The sequence below is a fragment of the Nicotiana sylvestris genome, chromosome 3 (assembly GCF_000393655.2).
Source record: "Nicotiana sylvestris chromosome 3, ASM39365v2, whole genome shotgun sequence".
In the NCBI taxonomy this organism is placed as follows: Eukaryota; Viridiplantae; Streptophyta; class Magnoliopsida; order Solanales; family Solanaceae; genus Nicotiana; species Nicotiana sylvestris.
Window position 1 is genome coordinate 101,499,513 of NC_091059.1, and position 22,614 is coordinate 101,522,126.

A 22,614-nucleotide genomic window follows, 5' to 3' on the forward strand; every position below is an offset into this window, starting at 1 on the left:
AATTGCGACGCTCCTCGACGTACGAGCCAAAACTGCAAGTCATGAAGCTCCTTGACGCATGAGCCTAAAATGCATGTTCCTACACTCCTGGCCCGCAAGAGTATAAATTGTGTACAGCCCGCAAAAAAAAGAGTCCAATACGGTAAAAACCTCGAAAGAGGCGGCCTAGGCAAAAGTTAGGAAGTAAAAAAATTACTCATTCTGAACTACGGTATGACTTTGATCTTCTTCACCGAGGTACGTAGGAAGCTTAGAGTTTCATTATGAGTTAAGTCGGATAAGTTCAAAAGATACATAATCCCCCAATCATTGTCTGAATGAAGTACGATGGTGTGTAATTCATTCAATCAGCACTTGAAAATCGAGCTGAGATACCATTTTTCTGTTAAACTTTGGATCTCATTTGATTTAAAGGGGCAACCACTATGGTAAATTGGAGTCTTCAATAAAATAATTAATATCTTTTAGGAGGCTGCCAAATACTTGCATTGAAGTCCGGGGATTCGCTTTGCCTGCATGTTCGTCAAACCTTCGAGTTTTTGGTGTACCTTCATGATGTTTCAAATTCAGTGAGACTTGAACCCAAGATATTTGGAAAGAATGAAGCTCTTGAATTTCAATTTCCGAATATTAAAAAGGTCTTATAATCTCGAGGCTTTCACACCAAGATACAAAACTTTTGGTGAGGTCACGCTAATTTGGAACTATTGGCATATCAGAAACCGAAGTCAACTTCGAACTATCATCTGAAACTATCCTTAAGGCATTAAATTTTACATGTTGGATATGTTTTAGATTTTGAAGATTAGTTTCCAAGAAATCAAGTGGTTCATGATTTCGTTGTCCCTACTTCAAGATACAAAAATTTTGGCGAAGTCGCGCATAGCTGAAATCGTCAATGTATCAGAATTTAGTATTGATTTCGAAATATTATCTGAAACTATACTTAAGGCATTAAATTTTAAATTTTGGATATGTTATATATATTGAAGTTAAGTTTCCAATAGATCAAACGGTTCATTATTTCGACGTTCCTACTCCAAGATAAGAATTGTTTGGTTGAGACCGTGCAAATCTAGAATTGATAGCGTGGTGCAATATAAAGTTGATTTTAAATGTAATTTGGGACGATTATGAAGTTGTTTGATCGAGAATTTTGTATATATTCTAGATTTTGAAGTCTAGTTTTCTTGAAATTAAACGGTTTACAATTTTGATATTTTTACGCCGAGATATGAATTTTTTGGTGAGACTGCACAAATCTAGAATTGATAGTGTGGTGTAATATAAAGTTGATTTCAAAATATTATCTGGGACGATTCTGAAGTTTTCGTTTGAGAATATTGGATATGTTTTAGATGTTGAAGTCTAGGTTTCAAGAAATTAAACGGTTTGCAATTTCAATATTTCTACACCAAGATATAATTTTTTTGGTGAGACTGCGCAAATCTGAAATTTTCAATGTGGTGGAATCTAAAGTTGGTTTCAAAATATTGTCTGGGGCGATTCTGAAGGTGTTTGATTCTAAATTTTGGATATATTGAAGTCTAATTTTCGAAATATCAAACGGTTCGTTATTTGGACTCTCCCACGGCAAAATATGAATCTTTTGTTACAAGCGCATAATGTTGAACATTATGCGACTAAGATAAAAGACGGACAATGTAAAGCAAAAGAGAAGATGAAATATTTAACCCTCGAAGTCTCCAAGTTGAAATCTCCAAGTCCATCCGTCTTCAAGTTTCAGTCTTCAAATTCGTCGGTCTTAAAATCGAAATATTTAAACCTCCAGTTGAAGTCTTCAAGTTGAGGTCCTCAAACTCGTCGGTCTTCAAGTGGAAGTATTTGAGCCCTCAAGGTTTTCAGGTTGAAACGTCAAAGTCCGCCGAATATTCAAGTTTGTCAGTCTTCAGGTTGAAGTCTGCAAAGTCCGACAAATCTTCAAAGTTTTCCAAGTGTTCAAGTCGATGTCATCAAGTACATGAAGTCTTCGAGTTGAAGCTTTATAACTTTTCAATCTTAAGGTGGACATATAAGTCCCTTTGCACCTTAAGTTGGCTTCTTCGTGGGTTTGCCCTTGTGAATGGTCATTTTGAGAGTAATCTCTCCGGTAGTCGGTCCACATTGAGAGTAATCTCTTCGGTAGTCGGGCCACATTGAGAGTAATCTCTCCGGTAGTCGGGCCACATTGAGAGTAATCTCTCCGGTAGTCGGACCATGAGAGTAATCTCTCTGATATTCAAGCCAAGATGAGTATTCATCCCTTCACACCTTAAAACACTCTTCTTCATGCATGGATCATCTCGTTAAATAAGAACACATCTTTCTTGTTTGGCCTACAAAAAAAGACCAAAGAAGAAAGCACAAGAAAAGAATCTTTATATCAATACTTTCAAATCGTCAAAAGTAGACTCAAAGTGGTTTGTAAACGCTGAAAGTGATACTAATAGGATGAAGAGTATACCGTATTTATAGATGTCAAAAGAATGGCATAAAGAAAGTTTGCCGATGTGGGAAGAGGATTTTAGCATTAAGGCGGTCAACACTCTCCTATTTTTAGCATAACTCGACTTGGACAATTATATTGTAGGAAGATTTGGTTCCTTTGCTTCTCCAAGTCCTAGTGCATAAGTATTTGTTTGATCCGTGTTTTTCAAATCTAAGGATGTATCTAAGGAATCATATGACCAAGGCTTAATGTTATAATCACTTTGCAAGCTCGTAAAATGTGCATAAAGGTTGCTATATTATAGGAATCTATTTCGCCAGTTTGCTATTTAAGTTTTGTTTTGAAATCAAATCCTATCACTTCCAAAGCACCATAAAAAGAGAGAATGTTAAAATTAAATTCTCAAGCAAGTTTCGCCAATGGAGTTCGAGCGGGATTTCGTGGTACTTCAAGCCTAGTCTTCAAATTACGTATCCGACAAGTTATGAAGTAGGGGGCATTTGTAGGTATGCAAAATTTATTAAAATTTAAATCCATAAAATAATTTGGACTATATTTTAAATTCAAGATATATTAGTTCAAATAAATTTATTGGGCTAATATAATTGGATTAATTATATAAATCCAATATATATAGATTAAATAAATAAGTCTTAACTCATTAGGCTAGCCCATTTAATTGGGCAAAGTGATGAGCCCACTTCATTAGGCCCAAGATGTCATCTTCCTAGAAGCTCAGGTTGGTGCCACGTGTCAAATGACGTGGCACACCAAGTCAAACGGAAGAGCCAATAGGATCGTGCCACATGTCAAAAATGACAAGGCATGCCAAGCCAAATTAAAAGGCAAATGAAACTACGCTACGTGTGCAAATGACATGTTTTGGCCAATTAAATGCGGTCATGTCACACTTTAATTTAATTGGTGGGAAAGAGTTTGTTCTTATCACAACTCTTCCTTCTCACAACTATAAATAGGGATCTTCATAGCTCAGAAAAGACACCAAAACTTATAACAAGAAGCAATAGAGAGCTCGTGGATCAAACGCCGCAAATTTCTCTACAAGTTTCAAGCTTCAAGCAATTAAGTCCAAGTTCAAGAAATCAAGTTCAAGCTCAAGAACGAAGAACAAATCAAGGTCAAGTTCAAGCAATCAAGCCAGACTCAAGAACAAGATCATCGTTCGTGGCAACAAACATATATTCAAGATCAAGCTCAAAAGTCCTTGAATTTATTTACTATTAAAAAGAAGAATCAGAGGATTCATAGAGATTGAACACTCAAATATTCGAAATAAAATACTACGATTGTTGCGATATTTTTCGGTCTTGATTTTATTTTCTCGACGCAATTTATTATCTACAACGCTATAACAGATATTTCCTATTAAATTCCTAATATTAAAGGAAACTTATTTATACTAATCTATATATCATTGGTAATTAAGTTAAAAATTCCAAAGAGGATGGAGACAAGGAGAACTTCTTGCGTGGACCAATCTCATAGGAGTAACTAATTCGAAGAAACTGTACGGTTGAGCACTATTTAAAAAATATCGGTTATAAACTTGAAGATCTTGAGACTAGGTAAGCCCCTTCCAGATTGGAAAAGAAGGTCGAAAAAAGACAGCATGCAAGCACAGGATAATCAGCTGAAATTACAGATATACTATAATTCAAACTAAAAAAATACAACTTATTTATGCTGAGTCCTTACACATTGCCACAAAGAAGCATAATACAAACAGAGTAGAGCATTTAGCGCCTACTTGCTTAAAATCCCGATTCTGCCTCTAGCTGTATTCAGCTCGAGTTACACATATAATTCAAATCTTAAAGCCCACTTATTTATACCGAGTCCTTACACATTGTCACAAATATGCACTAAATACATTAGCATTTCACACGACTTTAAATCCTGAATCCGCCTCCAAATGTGTTGGAACACATTATTTCCACACCAAGCCGATATCTGGCTCACCACAGTCCTTTATTGGGTACAAGGACTTATTCCTGCAGACTTCCCATATTAGAAGCCTTCTCATTTTTCATAATGGCATGGAATAATGTAGCTCGATCCTCCTCGACAATCTCTCTCAACAATTCATCTTCAATTTTGGGTGCTTGCCAGTGAGAAGGGTCCTCCACAAGGTCTTCACTGAATATCATGCTTGAAACCCACTCTTTCCATGTAGTTCTTTTGTATTTCTCCTCTTCCAGTGTGCCTGTGGCTAGGAGCTGGTAGACATAAACAACTTTGTCCTGACCAGGCCGAAAAGCCCGTGCAATTGCTTGCTTGCTCTTTGAAGGATTCCACTCTGAATCCAGTAATATTACACGTGATGCCGCTGTCAAGCTAATGCCTTCTGCACAAGTTGTAATGGATGCCAACATTACCTTCGATGGTCCTCCTGGCTCCTCAAACTGATCCATTATCCTTCCTCTTTGGAAAAGCTCAATGTCACCTTGAAGCACCAGTGCTTCGATGCCCTTTCTCCAACCATAGAACCTCTCAAATATCTCCAGGAAAAGATTAATCGGAGCAATATTGTGGCAGAATATCAAAACCTTTTCTTTCCTGAGGAGACAACGAGGTATTAGGCTCATTACGAATTTGACTTTCGAACCCAACTTCAGGTCAAACTTGAATTGCTGAAGAGCCTCGAGCTCCTCTTCCTTGAAGTACTGGCTAGAACATGCTGTCGTTCGGATCAACCAAGGATGGATTGCGCCAAGGGTAATCAACAGCTCCAACTCCAGTGGAAATCCTTTGTAGATGGGCCTTTGATTTTGAAGCTTCACCAAAATTTCTTGCTGAAGAGTGGTTGATTTCATCATCAAGGTGTAGCATTGTAAACCAGGGAGTCTATCGGATGATCCACCGTCATACACATCTATGAATCCACCTGTTAGTTTCTTCAATATGTTTAGGCCTTCTTTCCTTTTCTTGGGGATGTCTGAATCAATGACACTTGAGATTTTATCAATAAACATCTTTCTCGCTCGATTTTCCAATGAAAAGCGAGATGCACCTTTGTTTTTCTTCTTGTACTTGGGATCCAGCTCCTTCAGGACCTCATCAACAAAGATTGGCCTTGCTAAGGTAAGTGTGTTGAAATACTCCCCAAAATTATTCTGGAATAGTGTACCAGAAAGCAAAATCCTAAGCCGTGTATTGACCTTCATTAGACCCTTTCTTAACCTGGATTTTGTACTTCTCGGATTGTGCCCTTCATCAAGTATTAGGAGCCCTGGACACTGCGTCAATACCTGGGCCATATATTTCCTATGTGCATAAGGTGAATCTTCCCGCGTCAGTGTTAAAAAGGAGGTATAGCCCATAAGGAGAACACTGGGTTGTGAAAGCCACATCTGCATTTTTTCAAGGCAGTCCAAGACATGCATGACATCCTGGTTGCGAGGAAGACCAGGACACAATTTCATCTTTTCCCTCAAAACCTCTCCCTTATAGGTTTGACCACCATGAATTTGGTAGACTGGCACAGGAATTTTCCACTTAAGTACTTCTTTGTACCAGGTGTAGAGTGTTGTCTTTGGAGCAAGGACCAATGGCCGTGACCCAGGAAATAACTTCAGGTAGCTTACAAGGAAGGCAATAATTAGCAAGGTTTTCCCAGCTCCTGGAGTATGAGAAATAACACAGCCACCTCTCTTTTTGCTTTCTGGTTCCATTTCAGCAGGTACTACGGATCCAGCAATATTTTTCCACAGAAATTCAAAGGCTCTCTTTTGGTGTACCCGTAATTTATTTCTAAGATCAGGTATCAAAGCCCAGACATTGCCTTCCCCTTCTCCCGATGATGAAGGTGCATTGGAAGAAGCAGGAATGGACAAACTATCAAGGCCATCTTCATCCTGCTTGTGATATGTAGCTTCTTCAGTTCTTTGTTCCTTGCTTGAACTGTAGTTTGCAGAAGGCATCTGTAGATATGAACAAATGGAATTCTAGTAAGCTGGCAAAGGAAATAAACAAAAAAGAGTGTAGTAATAAAAGCCTCAAGAATGATAGTCTAGATCTGCTTCAACATGCTTCCTGAATTACATGCCGAATATACTTCCCATTACGTGTAGGATAAAATGATGAGATGGTCCAAGACAAAGCTTCATCTCTTGGTCAAAAACATCTTTGAAGTGCCACCACTTCGTGGAGGGCAAATCTCAAAGACATCTTAAGCAGGTGCTTCAGAATAAGAGCAATGAAAGAAGTTCGAGACTTGACTTACAAAGGGTGGTGGAACATCCTTTATTTCGGTGCTAACAAATCCACATAACCGGCAAATAATTCCGATTTCTTCATTAAGTCGATAATCATGTCGACAAACTTCTCCACGTATTTCAGCTCCTATCCTGACATCACTTGCATATTGAACATGGGAATCCTGTGCCGCAATTTATAAGTACAAGGTCAAGCATAAGGTAACATAGCAGTACAGAAATAAAGTGGTAGATGAAAGAAAAATAACGTTCAACGTTTGATCAAGACAATACCCAACCATAAAACAGTGACCAGTCCGATAATTCTCCAGTAGCAGAAAGCACATTCCGTGAACAATAAGATGAAGGTTAGCAACACCAGTAACTATTCAATAGACGTACCTCACTGTCATCAAGAAGATAACATGACGCCAAGGCTAGTTCCATCTCCTTCCATAACATATCAATTTCTGAAATCTCCTCCTCCTTATTCACTGAGACATTCTCAGCGGACTCTCTATGGCCAGATTTTGTTGACTGAAACTCTTTCCATTGATCAATTATTGGTGGTTGTTCCTTATTAAGGGTGGCATCAATGTTTGCCATGCACCTCCTTATCAACTCCTTGTACACGTTAGCCGCTACAGCACCCTTTTTAAATGATCTTATATCATAAATACTGTCCTTCTTTGAGGTATTTCTTTTGTACTTCTTATGTGAACCTAACCCCCCATGTCTACGATCAAGTCCCATGAATTTTAACTTAGAAATTTTGACTTGCCCCCAGCGTCTTGCTTCTGGTTTTGTGAAGTTCATCCTAGAAGTGTTCCTATTATGCGATGTTGAAGAGCCATTGAAATAAATGTATCTGGAAACTATTTCACCAATCTCTGCTGACACATCTTCAGGAACTTCGACATCAAGTGTAACATGTTCATCGCCAATCAAATCATTTCCCACAGGAGGCAAGGGAACAATAGCAAGTGGATGTTGACTGTCAGCTGTAACTGATTTTTCGTCTGCAAGCTTATTTATATCTGATTTGAGTGCGTTTCTCCATCCAGCTGAACTTTCAGAGGACTTCTTCTCTTGAGGTCTAATATTTCCTCCAAACAACTTTCTCTCATAAGACCTGATATTTTCTTCAATTTCACCATTCTTGTAAGCATGATCAGCTTGAATAGATAGTGCAAGTGGTAGTTCTTCATACTCCACTTTTCTCCTACCCCCAACTAACCGTGTCATCTCAACATCAAAATCTGTCAAATCATCATCACATCCATAGTAACGCTCTGGCTGCACAAATCGACGCTTTGACCTTCGTGGGCCCATAGGGTCATACAGAATCAGAGGCCCAGCTTCACTTGCGTCACTGGTAGAATTTACGACAGGGATATCCCTACTGAATTGAACAACAGTGGTTGTTGAAACTCCGTTTTCTAACTTGAAATTCACAGAGTAAGAAAGTAGGTTCAGATTTGGTTCTTTGTCAAGATCATCATCCACAATCTCATAGACAATCTGGTTGTGTATCGATCTCACATCAAATGTAGCTTCTTTCAGAACCGATGCAGCCACTAACCATGTGAGGTCAGAGGAGAATTTTCCAATAAATAGTTTAAAATTCTGCAACGAATTGCAGTCCTCAGAAGAACTCCAGCGATAATGTTTGTCTTCACAAGGTTTAGGTTCAAGTCTTTGGAGAATGGCAATCTGATCAATGTGCAGCATGTTTATCTCTTTACTTAGGGCTTTCTTAACAATGGGAGGAGGTCCTTGAGTGACATAAACGCTGACATAAAATTGACAAGTACAAGTGAGCTCATGAGGCTTCCTCTCTATTGATCTTATTTTTGCATCAATCCATACCTACATGGAAGAATCAAAGGTAAATAAGCACAACCAGTTACTAAGCTTCACAGGAAAGAAACTCTGAAAACAATTGGAGAAAGCGCTATGTGCCACTCCAGCAGAAGTCAGGAAGAACCCAACTTCGGTACAACAATTGAAAATATCCTCTATTATTTGGATAAAAGAAGGCTGTAAAATTATCCAAGGCTGCAACTTACAGGCTTGACATCTTTCTCATCATCTGAATCTTCTGCTTGGTAAGGGATTGAAAGCACACAAACATCAAGTCCGGGTCGTAAAAAGCAGGCACAATCAGATAAAGTAGCTTTTCTAGACCTTATTCGAAGATCTGTTACCGGAATATTCTCCTCAATCACCTCCTCATTAACTAGAACATGAGTAGTGATGGTCCCTACACTTACCCTTAGGCGCTCCACAGCATGCCAAGAGCCGTACCAGAAGGCCTCAAAAGCTGTCAAACAATACAAGAATAATCAAAGTGCAAGACAATATGAAGATGTAATCCTATGTCGAATGTATAATTTACAGCCTCATTTCCACAGGAAAGAAGTGAATCTATATTCATTTCTGTCTTGATTCTCGTATCAATCATTGGAAAGAGGATAGTTTGCATAAAAAAAGAATAGTAAGTCGTTTGCTTAATATGAAAATATCCATTTGTATCAAGAAATGACTAAAATCAAATTTTGAAAGGAGACTGAAAACAATAGTCAATGCTTCAACCAGAGGCAGCAATATTGCAACCGCTTGACAACTTTAGTGACTGAATAGCAGTATGAAAAATTTGCACTAACCAGTTTCTACTTGTTTTCTAGAGCTGGAATTGCTTATAGCTCAAAAGTATGTAGTCATGCACGAAAAAGGAAAGAATTGCTACATGACAATATGAAGCAGGAGAAAGAGTATAGTCTTGCCCAAAGGATACACTTAGGTTATGCTATATGTGGTTGACTTGGTTATGGGAAATAATAAGCCTTACGAATCAGCAGACCATCAAAAAAAGGCCTTCAGAAACATAAATAAGTTGTTTAAATGAGATTTGATTCCTCGCAATCCAATAGCATCCAACAATTAAAAGATAAACGGCGTCACAAGATTCCACTCCATCAACTTTTTGCTTCTATAATCAGTTCTACATGAAGAACTTTCAAAAACTGTTTTAACAATTCATAGTGGATGAATGATTTAACTTTCAAAACCAGATCCAACTTAAATCAGCAATATTCTCCCAGACAGCTTCTCAAATGATGGCGATTGCATTAACCAAAAAAAAAAAAAAGAGAGAGAGAGAAGGAAAGCAGTTCGCAGGTCATTGCTTACGGTGTGGATCAATCGGATGGGCATTGTAATGTAATTGCCTCTTCATCACCACTTAAAGATTCAAGTCCAACCTTGTCAGCACGCAGTCAGAAGAAAAGAATCACTCTAATTATGCCCAATAGCTGCAACTAATACTGACAAAGCCGGATTTGAAGGCAGCACTAAAGCAACTTGCAATGTACAATATCTCCACATCTGTAGCTGCAAAAGTAACCCACTGTTTAAATTCCTGGATACTCAAAACAGAAAGAAAGAAAAAAAAAACTACAATCTTTTAAGATGAGATAAATAGGAATACTGTTATTCTTTCTCATTCCTTTTTTTCTTCTTTAAAAGAAGGGCCAAATCTTCTTATTCCGTTTTCTTGGTTTTTTAAAATTCATTTTTCATATATATATATATATAACACCACAAAATTAATCAGCGCAATTTTTCACTGTGTTTCCTTCCATGCATTTCCTGAACGACCACACAGTTTGAATATCCATGCTGGACTTTACATAATCAGAGATATAAACTGAATATTTTTAATTTCTAAAGATTATTAGCTCAGTATGTAAGGGTGAAAATATACTCTATTTTATCTAAGAGACAAGCGAACAGAGTTACAACAAAAAGTGAAAATTTCTATCATGCGTAACTTATGTGGAAAAGTTTCTCCTTCCAGGAAAAAGACACATAAAGAAAATGAAAATCTTAAGAGAACAACTCTCATAATGCAACTTAGCTACATATGTTGAATTATTGACTTTAAAACGTGATTAGTACTCGATTATCCATAACCACTAATAAACTTGAGCAATTCAAAATTAGTAGCATAGGCTCAGAGATAAAGGAGGAGAAGAATTTAAAGGCGCTATTAATACTTATTTTCCGATGATCAATGTAAAGAGGATTGAAATTCATGTATTGGCTAATTAGTTAATTGTCCAATGCAATAACGGTAGCAAAACGCAGTTTAATTGAAGCTATAAAAATTGCGCCAGTTTGCTATTGAGCAGGAATCAACTAGGCATAAAAACAGAAAAAATGCTGCAGGTTCATAAAAGAATCCCCAAAAAAAGGAGCTACAAGTAGAAATACTAATAACACCTAAGCAGAGTATGACAAAGAGGAGTTAATTTACCAAATTGAGGAACCAAAGTCCTAATAAGTCCAGAAATATACCTTGAATCTGACAGAAATGTTGTCTCCTCCAGCAAACTTTTCCCAATTAGGAACCAGTTGGTTGGATAGTTGAATTATTGAATTAGCTACATATCAACTATAAAGTCCAGAGGCAGAACAAGTCCGGCCGAGTTTTATGATAATCCGGCGAGATTGATTCTGCACCTTTTTTTGCAGCAAATGCATTTGTAAAAGCAAATTCGGAAATTGAGTGAATGAGTGAGTGGAGAGCGAATAAGGGAAAAGTCCAGTGGGTTAAAATTGACTGAGAAAAGCGATTCTCCTCTCGGGGTTTGGGCTTATTGTCTGCTTTTCTGCGTCACATATGGGGTTTTGTGCTGACTACTAATGTAGTGTCTCCTTTTTCTGCATGAGTTACGTTAAATTTGAGGTGAATACTTTGGAGTTCGCAATGGTAAATCGCACAGTTAAAGAGAACAGTGAAAAAAATATGATATTTTCCAGCTCTGACTTTGGAAATCCAAGTTTGTCGAGTCTGGTTTCATTTTTGGTTTCTGGAAATTTGTTTTTAATATTTTTTTCCATTTAAGTGACCACATTAAATTTTCTTTATAATGAAAGTACGATAAAGAGAGAAAAAAAAAGTGTATAAAGAAAACTTTATAGAAAAGGAAAGACAAGATTATAGGAAGAAAGAAATGACGGAAGAAAGAAATGACAGAAGTAAGATGACAAAAAAAAAACCTCCTCACGAGTAAATGAAGGCTCAGTCCTTATCTGAATTAACGTGTTGAAAGAAGATAAACGCAAAGGAGCAGTTGGTAGGAACATTGGTTACCGCGATTAAAAGCCAATACCTAGGAGTAGTAGTTGCAACTAACGGGGTTCAAAAATCACATACTCTAGAAAAATCGAATCAAATTTTACAAATCAAATCAACTTTTTTTTTAAAATTACATACTACTTTGTTTAGCATTGAGTTTGAGATATAACAACTAAATCGGCGTATAAATCTATTTTCTTTTAATATGTTTTAAAAACTTTAGACTTTTTTTTTTTGAAAATAATATACACATTAATATTTGTGATCCAGCGATAAATGTACTAATCCCTCCCTTTCAATTTAGATGACACATTTGTTTATCGAGAGTCAAATTGCGTGAAGTTTAACCAATATTTTAAAATATATTTTGTTATATTGATATGAGAAAAATTAGAACTTATAGTACTTTTCATGTAGTTATTGCATATCTAAATTTTAATTTTAAATACTAAATTGAACTAATTTAATTTAGTTTTAAAATTTAGTCAAATTTACTCTTGATAAGCGAAATGTGTCATCCAAATAGAAACAGAAGAAGTAATATTTACTAAAACTACTATAGCGCATTTTATTTTAATTTACTTTAAATAATACTTGATTCTAACTTCGATGATTGTTTTCTTGTCAAATATTGCTAAAATTCTTCAATTCTCCATTCTTCATAAGTTATGATCTTGCAAACTACTATATAATTCCCTCAATTTTGAGATATTATTTTATTGGTAAGTTTCAACGCTAAATGGAGCATTTTATTAGATAATTGTGTTTAATTGGTAAAATTTGGTTGAGGATGAAGACATATTTATGAAAGTAGAATAATTGTTAGATAAAAATGTTTATCATGCGTGGAAAAAGTTTCTCCAAAATAATATTTCTTGGATTATATGTTTAATTTGTTTAATTATTACTAAACATATATTAACTCATCAAAATTTTATCCGAAATTATAACAAAGTGGATGAAATTTATATGTTATGTGACAAAAAAGTCAAAAAAGAACCTGCAAATTCAAAAGAACGGGAATTGCATAAATCGAGCTTAGTTGGTTTGGTAAAAATCGAACCCCAACGACCATGAATGCCCCTGGTTGCAAATTATCCAATTACGAATTTATGCTCCGAAAAGATAATCATTTAATTTTTGACTTTGTTAATAAAGTATTAGCAATTTAAGACTTTCGCAAAGAAATTCATCCTTCTTCTACATCTTTTTCTCCCCCTTCTTCCTCTTTGTCCATCTTCTTCTCCTCAATATTCCTCTTTCTCCCTTCTCTCAATAAATTATGAGAACATAGCTAAAATTTAAAAATACTAATATGTGCTTTAGAAAACTAAAAACTCTACTTATCTGGTCTTGAAAATTATGTGCGCAATATTCTTTTGAGTTTATATTGTATATTCTTAATGATTTGAATTGGTTTGATTGGAAAAAATTGAGAAATACCATTATTGAATTTTATGGAGCTTGAAAAAACTTGTTGAAGACTAAATGAGTTTACTAACTTTTGAAAGTTTAGGTTGAATCTAACAACTAAAAATGCTAGATTGATATTCGAAGGTTGTATATCAAATTTGGAGTTGATTTGGAGTAATTTTGAAGCAAAAACGTGCCGGTAAAATTTTGATATAGCAAGTTAAGATAACCATCAGAATTTTGTTGCCAGTTCTAGCGATGATTTGTCAGGATTCGTGGTCAGACATTCTTTTGATTCATCAATATGTTAGGATTTTGACAAAAAATTCAGATAATTTTGTAATAAGGCAAGTTTTGCCCGTTAATTTAAAATTGTGGTGATTCATCAGAATTTTACTACCTAATACTAATCGCGATTATTCTTTCAAAACTTTCTTAACGAGATTAAAAACAAGTGACTCACACGAATGGTACTATAAACACTACAAAAAAAATAGCTTATTTGATGGAGGGTATTTTTACGTTTTGCGGCGGTCAGCAACCCCCATTATTTGATATCGTGGCGGTCTTCAAAACCCCAGCTGTAAGATTCGCCGCTATCATTTTGTGGCAGTTTTTTACAGCCCGCCGTAACCATTTAACGGAGGTTATTTTTCGGCGGTTTAACCCCCACAAATTAAAATTTTAATCAATGTGCAACTTGGAAAAAATATTCAACGGGGGTTGAAACCGCCGCAAAATAATTGTTTTGCGGCGGTTTCAACCTACGCAATATATCTTCGAAATATGGCAAATTCTATTTCGCGGCAATTTTAACCCCCTCAATTTGTTTATTTAATGGCAATTGTAACCTCCTTATTCCATGAAGACCTTTTTTTTGGGGGGGGGGGGAAATTGTGGGGATACCTGTTTTTCTAATATAATATTTTAGTTATATTAAATAAATTTTAAGAGGCATTAACATAATACTAAAGATGCATAAATATTAAGTAACATCCACATATTATAGAATCATAAGCAGTTGACAGATAGTATTATCATTAATCTCAAAAACTAAACTTAAACACAAAATATCTAGTTCAACCATTCAAGTACAGTATCATACTTAATCAATTGCGGCGCATCATCAAGATGTGAAGGTATTGATAAAGGTTGTGCTACACCTTGTGAAGTAGATGCTGGCTGAACTGACTTTTGCAAGTTCCGATAACGCTTGGCCCTTGGCATATCTAGAATCAATAAAATAAACTGCATGAAACTACATACCAGAATGGTAAAAGATTGAACAATCTAATTACAAAGTATTCTGTACAAGAGTCATATAATCAACATGTTAGTTGCTCTACAAAGAGCAATGAGATTTGCAATTAAGCACTTTTGAAGTACCTAATTAACAGAATCAAATAATCTATAATGCAATAGAAATCAATGAATCTCATAGTGGCACACAAATACTTGTCTGCTAGAGAAAGAAAAACCATCAAACACGCAAACAGAAGATAAATGTGAAGTCTAGTGCATGGCAGAATCGATATTTACTAATAATCATATTAAAGATGGTAATATACAACAGGCATTAGAATGGAAATACACATCAGACTATATACACCAATAAAGAATAGAAAGCTAGACAATAAACTTAAAGAAACTAAGAGATTAATAGAGGAATGTAAAAGATATACTCATCTTCAGAAAAAGACAAGTTTTAAACTTGAAGAAAATACTTGCCACAAATGTAGAAAATTAACATCCAGTACTTAGAAAATTATCTTTCTCACTCATATAAAATAACCTAATTCCTAGTCAGACATATGCTCATCTATTGCAACTTTGATATTCTCATAATTAACATAAAAAAATTGTTCCAATTCTTGTTGTTGGTATGGCTCGTTCTTGTAAATTTCTTCTTCAACAACATCTCCCATGTCAAACAAATCTCTTGACTTTAGATGCACAATAACACTCCATTCTTTATCAGTTTCATCATCAACATAGTAGACCATATTTGCTTGAGACGCTTCAATATAAGAATCATGGTCCTCATGATCACCCGTGTGAATGAATCTAGAAAAGTTAACACAATTAAATTTCCAAACATCTATTTTGAACCCTCTATCCCGAGTAGTGTCAGCCCACTGGCATTTGAAGAGCATAACCATAAACCGTCCATAATAATTGAGCTCAATTATGTCTTCCAACTTCCCATAATATGGCAACTCTGCTTGTCTTGCATTTCTATCAGCATTAGATGCAATACAAGAGGTGTCAGATGTAAGAAAAACTCCACTATTTTGAGTTTTCAATCCTTGTTCTCTAGACACAGTCCGAAACTTGAATCCATTAATGTTATATGCAATAAACTTTCTTGCATCTGGCATTGTACCTCGTGCTAAGAACTCCAAATCAGTAGATATTGTGTTTGCTATATTTGGATTCATGATCTGAATAAACAAAATTATTTCTATTAAATAATCTAAATTATTATAACTTATGCATAAACATATATTAGCAATATTATTCACTTACTTGTTTTGGAAATCAATCAGGAAACTCTTTATTAATTCTTCTCTCTGCCTCTGTTGCAGAAGGCCTTCGACCTCTTGAATTTCTTTTAATTTGGTTCCTAAATTCACTACAGAGGAATCACCTATATTAGTTTAACCATTTCACTTTAAAACTTTTGCTAAAAAATAAATTACAATAAACTTTCTTACTCAATAAATGGTTTCACTGTTGCGCAATTAAGTAACACATATCGATGAGCTTGAGTCTTCTCTAAAGGATACAAGGGAAATATTGTGGAGCCTCCAATAGGTTTACCTTGTTGAGGGAACAAAGATGATACTTCAGAAGCCTTATTATGATTTAGCTCATTGTTTACACGTTTAGGCCTATTTATCCTTGACTCGATACCCTCAAAATAACGAGAACATAGAGTCATAGCTTCTTCAACAATATAACCTTCAGCAACGGAACCTTCTGGTTGTGTTTTGTTCCCTACAAGAGACTTGAAATGACCTAACAATCTATAACTAAAATGAAATAGTATTAGAACAAGCATTCAGTTTGAATTAGTATTAAAAGTTTGATCTAAAGAATGTTATGAAATAATAAATTTTTATCTTTCAACAAAATACATCCATCGATAATGTACTGGACCACCTTGTATCACTTCATCTACTAGATGGATAGATAAATGAACCATAATAGTAAAGAAAGATGGAGGGAACAAAATCTCTAAGTGACAAAGTGTGAGTACAATCCGATCTTGTAGCTTCTCTAGGTCAGCCAGGCTCAAACTTTTCAAACAAAGATTTCTTAAAAAGGAAGAAAGCTTCACCAAGACTGCAACAACCTTATTCGGAAGCACATTTTGAATTGCAACAGGCAACAATTGTTTCATGATGATGTGACAATCATGACTTTTTAATCCGAAGATCCTCATCTGATCCAGATCAATACAATCAGAGATATTACTTGAGTAACCATCCGGCACCGAAATATTCTTTAATGTTTTAAGGAAGGCGACTCTCTTCTCTTTTGGAATTGCAAATGCAGCAAGGCGACAATTCTCCTTCTCATCTGGCCAAAGATCACTCCTTATACCCATATATTGTAGATCTTTTCGAGCCTTAACATGATCCTTTGATTTGTCTTTATCCATTAGCAAAGTGTATATAATATTGTCAAACACATTCTTCTCGATGTACATGACGTCCAAATTATGGCGCAACGAGTTGAATTCTCAATATGGAAGATTGAATAATATGCTTTTTTTTCTCCACTGTTGGGTTTCACCTTCCCCATCTTTTCTTTGTCTATTTCTTTTCTTTCTAGCATTCAACTCTACTGGCCTTCCGAATGTAACATCGATTTCTTTCACTTGTTGCAAAATGTCTGACCCCGATAACTTCCTTGGCGGATTCCTCTCCTCCACATTTCCAAAAAACCGATGCCTAATCAATCTCAATTTGTGATTTCTTTCCAAAAATCGACGATAACCAATAAAACACCATTTTCTACTGTGAGGAAGTCGGCAATGTTCTGCGTCAAAATTATAAGAGGGGCATGCCAAACTAGTATGTGTGTTCCAACCAGATAAGATATCAAGTCCAGGAAAATCACTAACTGTCCACATAAGAGCTGCTCGTATTTTGAACATTTCATTCTTCGATGAATCACAAGTTTCCACACCTTCATACCACAACTCATTCAACTCCTTAATAAGGGGTTGTAAGTATACATCTATATTATTACCTGCCGTACGTGGACCTGGAATGATCATTGAGAGGTTGAAATTTGCTTGCTTCATGCACAACCAAGGTGGAAGATTGTATGAAACCAAAACCATAGGCCAAATACTATAATTAGTACTCATCATTCCAAAAGGATTGAAACTATCACTAGCTAGGCCTAATCGAACATTTCGGGGATCAGAAGCAAATTCAGGAAAGATTGTATCAAACCTTTTTCATGCCTCACCATCTCTAGGATGCCTCATTATTCCATCTTTGTTACTATCCTCCGCATGCCATCTCATATGCTCTGCAGTCTTAGAACACATGAATAATCTCTGTAACCTTGGTTTTAGTGGAAAGTAATGCAAAAAATTTGCAGGCTTTTTTTGTTCTTCTTACTTGTAGCAGGCATGCGATGATTGTTGCCCCTCTCATTAGGCTTCCATCTAGAAATGTGACAATACTTGAATGTTTCTTCATTAGCATCATCTCCCCAGTACAACATGCAGTCATTTGGACAATCATCTATTTTTATATAATCAAGACAAAGCTTTTTGATGGTTTTCTTGACTTCATAAAAAAAATCAGGGATACTTGCAAATTTAAATGTATCTCTCAATAGATCTAGTATCATAGTCATTTCCTTGTCACTTATCCCAAACAAACTCTTTATATGATATAGCTTTAACAAAAATTCTAGCTTTGAGTACTTGGACCCTTCATACAATTCTTGACTTCCATCTCTAAGCAAATCAAAGAAGTCTTTATTATCTAAAGCAGGCATATCATTTAACATTTACTCTTCTCTCCCTACTTGTGATGAACCTACAACAATTACTTCATGTCTTAAGCCCTGAAATGCTTCATTAATCAATAAGTTTACTGGATTTTCAACAAGTAGTGTATCTTGAGTGACCTCTATATTACTAAAGTTCTGCAACATATTTATTTCGCCATGGAAAACCCAAGTGACATATTCTTGAGGGAATGACTTGCAAATTAAATGATCGAATACTATATCTCTAGTCAACCACTTCACAAAACCATATTTAGGACACGGACATTTCGTTCTCTCTTCTATAGCTTCATTTTTAAATGCAAAATCTAGAAATTGATTCAAACTAAACAAATATTCAGTTGTGTTCCTTGACAATCGAATCCAAGATTTATCCATTGGAAAAGTATTTGGAAAGATTTGTAACCTTTGAGAAATGAAGCTAATACTAGTAAGGACTCTTCTAATGAAGAGAGTTTGATATAACCTACAAAATTTTCATGAGGAACAAAAATTTTAGTAACATGCCAATTTTATAAGATCAGAGACATAATTTAAAGTTTTATAAGCTAAATAGAAACAAAGGTATAGGTGGGTTGGGTATTAATTGTGACGACCCAAAGGGTCATCACCTGTATTCTCCCTTTTTCGTGCTTCCAAGGCCTTGAGAACCTCATTTTTAGTTACCTCGATTTGCGTGCGCAGTCTGGGCGCGTAGCCGGAAAGCTTATATGTGAAATTTTGTGAAAAATGCTAAAATTTGGTATTAAAATGAGCAAAGTTGACTTTGGTCAATATTTTGGGTAAACGAACCCGGACCCGTGATTTAACGGACCCGGAGGGTCCGTAGAAAAATATGGGACTCAGGCGTATGCCCAGAATCGAAATCCGAGGTCCCGAGCTCGAGAAATGAATTTTTAAAAGAAATTGTTTTTCTGAAATTTATTTGGAAATTTGAAATGAAAATGGATTAGAAAGCGTTGGTATCGGGCCCGTATTTTGGTTCCGGCGCCCGGTACAGGTCTCATATGTGGTTTAAGCGCTTCTTATGAAATTTGGTTGAAATCGGACGTCATTTGACATGTTTCGGACCTAAAACTCTATGTTTGAAAGTTTATGAAGTTTGATGAAAAAGTGATGATTTTGAGGTTTGATTCCTCGTTTATGATGTTATTTTGGCGATTTAATCGCATGGTTAAGTTCGTAGGAGGTTGTTTAGTTAGTGTGTGAGTTTGGTTAGGAGCCCTGAGGGCTCGAGAGTGTTTCGGAAGTGTTTCGGAGTGGTTTTAGCCTTAGAGATGTTGTAGAATCTGTTGTCTGTTGTTGCCCAGTTCTTTGTTCTATGCGATCGCATAGCTATATCCGCGATCACATAGTGTAAATTTTCAGGGGTTCAATTTGTTCTATGCGATCGCATAGTGCCTCCCGCGATCGCATAGTGTGTTAGCCCAGCCTTCACTATTTTACTCTATGCGATCGCATTGCCTTGTCTGCGATCGCATATCCCAGCCACATTTACTCTATGCGATCGCATTCCCTCTTTTGCGATTGCATAGAGCAAATTTCGCTCAGTTAAATTTTTAAAACTTCAGAAATAGTAGCTACGGGATTTTCATAAAAACACACGAGCTCTTTCTTCTCCAAGGTCCTTAGGCGTCTATTGAAGCTCTCTTTCACCAATACTTCTTGGGTTACTAAATTTCAACTCGTTTTCTTCATTTTCCATCAATGTCTATTGAATTCCTAAGCCTAAAACATGTAATTTAGAGTAGAAATTAGGGGTTTTGGGTAGAGTTAGGTTTTGGGGAATTTTGAGTGATTCAACCTCAATTTGTGGTCGGATCTTAAAATAAATTATATATTTGAACTCGTGGGGTTATAGGTAATCGGGTTTTGGTCCGAGCCGCGTGTTTGGACCATGTGGGCCCGGGGGTCAAATTTTGGTATTTTTGGAAGAATGCTAGGAACTTCATATCTAAGCTATGAGATTTTGTTATCGAGTCTTTATTGATATTATTGAATTAATTATGCCTAGATATCGTTGTTTCAGAGTCGGATTATAAAGGAAAGGTGGTATTTGAGGGTTGATTGCTATTCTTTGGACCGAGGTAAGTGTTTGTTCTAACTTTGGCTTGAGGGAATAGGATTAGAGTGTTGTTTGCTATTTGTTAATTGTTGAGTACGGTGTATAGGCATGATGACGAGTATCTATACACCGGAGTCTAGCATGACCGTGAGTCTTATTTGTGTTTATTCGGATTTTTGTGATACCTCTTCCTTGTTAAATTGATAAATTTCATATAATGTGAAGGGTTTGAGGAAGAATTATGATTTGTACATTCTTGGAGCATTGGCTCGAGTATATCATAAAGCGTGAAAGTATATGAAATGATTGAACCCCTTTGGAGCGTTGGCTCAGGTGGTAAAGTGAGATAAGAGGTAAAAGTGAAAGAAAGAGAAAGAATTATTGAATTGCTCCCTTGCCGGGATGTTTATTGCTTTGTTGACTATCTCCCTTGCCGGGATGCTGAGATTATTGATATTATTCCCTTGCAGGGTTTTTAACTGCTTAATTGTGCTCCCTTGCCGGGAGTTAGTTGTTTATTTGTATTCCCTTGCCGGGATTTCTATCATTATTTGTCTACTCCCTTGCCCCTTGTTTGTGATTGTTGCTTGGGTGAGAAAGAGTGATAAAGCACGAAGGGTGATGCCTGCATTGTTTTCTATTGTGAGGAAAGAGTGTAAAGCACAAAGGGTGATGTCATGCCGCACGATGTACCATTCCGTGCCGATTTTATTGATTATATGGTGAGGAAAGAGAGTAAAAGCACGAAGGGTGATGTCGTGCATATTTTATTTATATGATTGCTTTGGTAAGGACGAGAGCGTAAAACACGAAGGGTGATGTCGTGTATTTGTTGCTTTCTGATTCTTTGTTGATATCCGAGTTATGTTGTTTCTTTCATTACTTGTTCTTATTTGATTTACTTCGAGGTTATAGATTTCCTTACCCTGTTTGCCTTGTGATTGTTGTTTGGGTGACGAAGAGCGTAAAGCACGAAGGGTGATGTCGTGTATTATTTTGGTGAAGACGAGAGTAAAAGCACGAAGGGTGATGCCGTCAAATTGTTGACTTTTGATTCTTGTTGACATTCTGGCTTTGTTACTTCTTTCTGTTATTGAGGATTTCTATTTGAAACTGTTAGCTCCCCACAGCATGCTCCCCCTCTTAGCTGTTTAAATTCTGTATATTTCCTTTTATTGCATATATCTGCACAGGTTATTTTTGGTAGGTCCTGTCTAGCCTCGTCACTACTTCGTCGGGGTTAGGCCAGGCACGTACCAGCACATGGGGTCGGTTGTGCTGATGCTACACTCTGTGCATCTTTTTGCATAGATCCAGGAGCAGATTTTGGACCTCAGCAGTAGGATTTGATCGGGAGCTGACTTCAGTACAGAGACACCGAGGTAGCCTTGCTGACGTCCGCAGGCCCGGAGTCTCTCTCTTCTTAATCAGTTTGTTATCTTTTGTACCAAAACAAACAGTTTAAAATTTTCTTTCAGGCGATTGTATTTAGTAAATCTTAGAAGTTCGTGAGCATTGTGACACCAATCTTGGGTAGAGGATTATGTTAAACTTTCCATATTTCTATTCAGTTTCTATATAAGTTAAAACTTCTGCTTTTATTTAATTGTCTTGTTTTGTTTATATTGTTGCGAATGTTATCAGAAATATTTTAATCCTTGGCTGGCCTAGCTCCAATAGTAGGAGCCATCACGACTCCCGATGGTGGGAAATACGGGTCGTGACAAGTTGGTATCAGAGTACTAGGTTACTTAGGTCTCACAACTCACGGACAAGCTCGGTAGAGTCTGAGGGATCGGTACAGAGACGTCTGTATTTAGCCCGCAGAGGCTATTGAGTTAGGAAAACTTCGCGTTTGTTCTTTCTTGTCGTGCGGTTCTGTTTCCCCAATACTGATTGAATTTCTACTCCGTTCTTTCGCAAATAGCGAGGACACGCGCTTCCTCATCGACCGCGCAGCAGCCCGAGCCCCCAGCAGGAGCTCCTATTAGGGGCAGAGGGCGAGGTCGAGGCCGTGCCAGAGGTCGAGGCAGGGGCAGAGCTCAGCCCCGAGCAGCAGTTCTAGAGGTGGAGCCTCATGTTGACTATGATGAGGAGGTTCCAGCTCCAGCAGCTCCGGTGGGCCCAGCTCAGGTCCCAGAGAGTTTCATAGCCACTCCAGTGCTTCAGGACGCTTTGGTCCGATTGGTAGGCTTCATAGAGAGCATCTCTCGAGCGTGTTTGCTTCCAGTAGCACTAGCCACTTCTCAGGCTGGAGGAGCGGTTCAGACTCCCGCTACACGTACTCCAGAGCAGG

At 36.7% G+C, this 22,614-nt stretch overlaps 1 protein-coding gene across 2 annotated transcripts; it reads right to left on the minus strand.

Annotated features, from left to right (window-relative positions):
* Nucleotides 1–4,123: 4,123 nt before the first annotated feature.
* On the minus strand, nucleotides 4,124–11,549 carry LOC104225674 (SNF2 domain-containing protein CLASSY 1-like). Of its 2 annotated transcripts, none has more exons than XM_070170910.1 (6): nucleotides 11,023–11,549; nucleotides 9,856–10,050; nucleotides 8,733–8,986; nucleotides 7,066–8,532; nucleotides 6,693–6,848; nucleotides 4,124–6,390 (listed from the first exon to the last, which is right to left on the minus strand). In XM_070170910.1, the coding sequence occupies exons 2-6, from the start codon at nucleotides 9,899–9,901 to the stop codon at nucleotides 4,456–4,458; spliced, it is 3,858 nt and encodes a 1,285-aa protein (XP_070027011.1). In that variant the 5' UTR covers nucleotides 9,902–10,050; nucleotides 11,023–11,549; the 3' UTR covers nucleotides 4,124–4,455. The 2 variants fall into 2 exon arrangements, with proteins under 2 accessions (XP_070027011.1, XP_009775827.1); XM_009777525.2 differs by having other exon boundaries at nucleotides 9,856–10,056.
* Nucleotides 11,550–22,614: the final 11,065 nt, after the last annotated feature.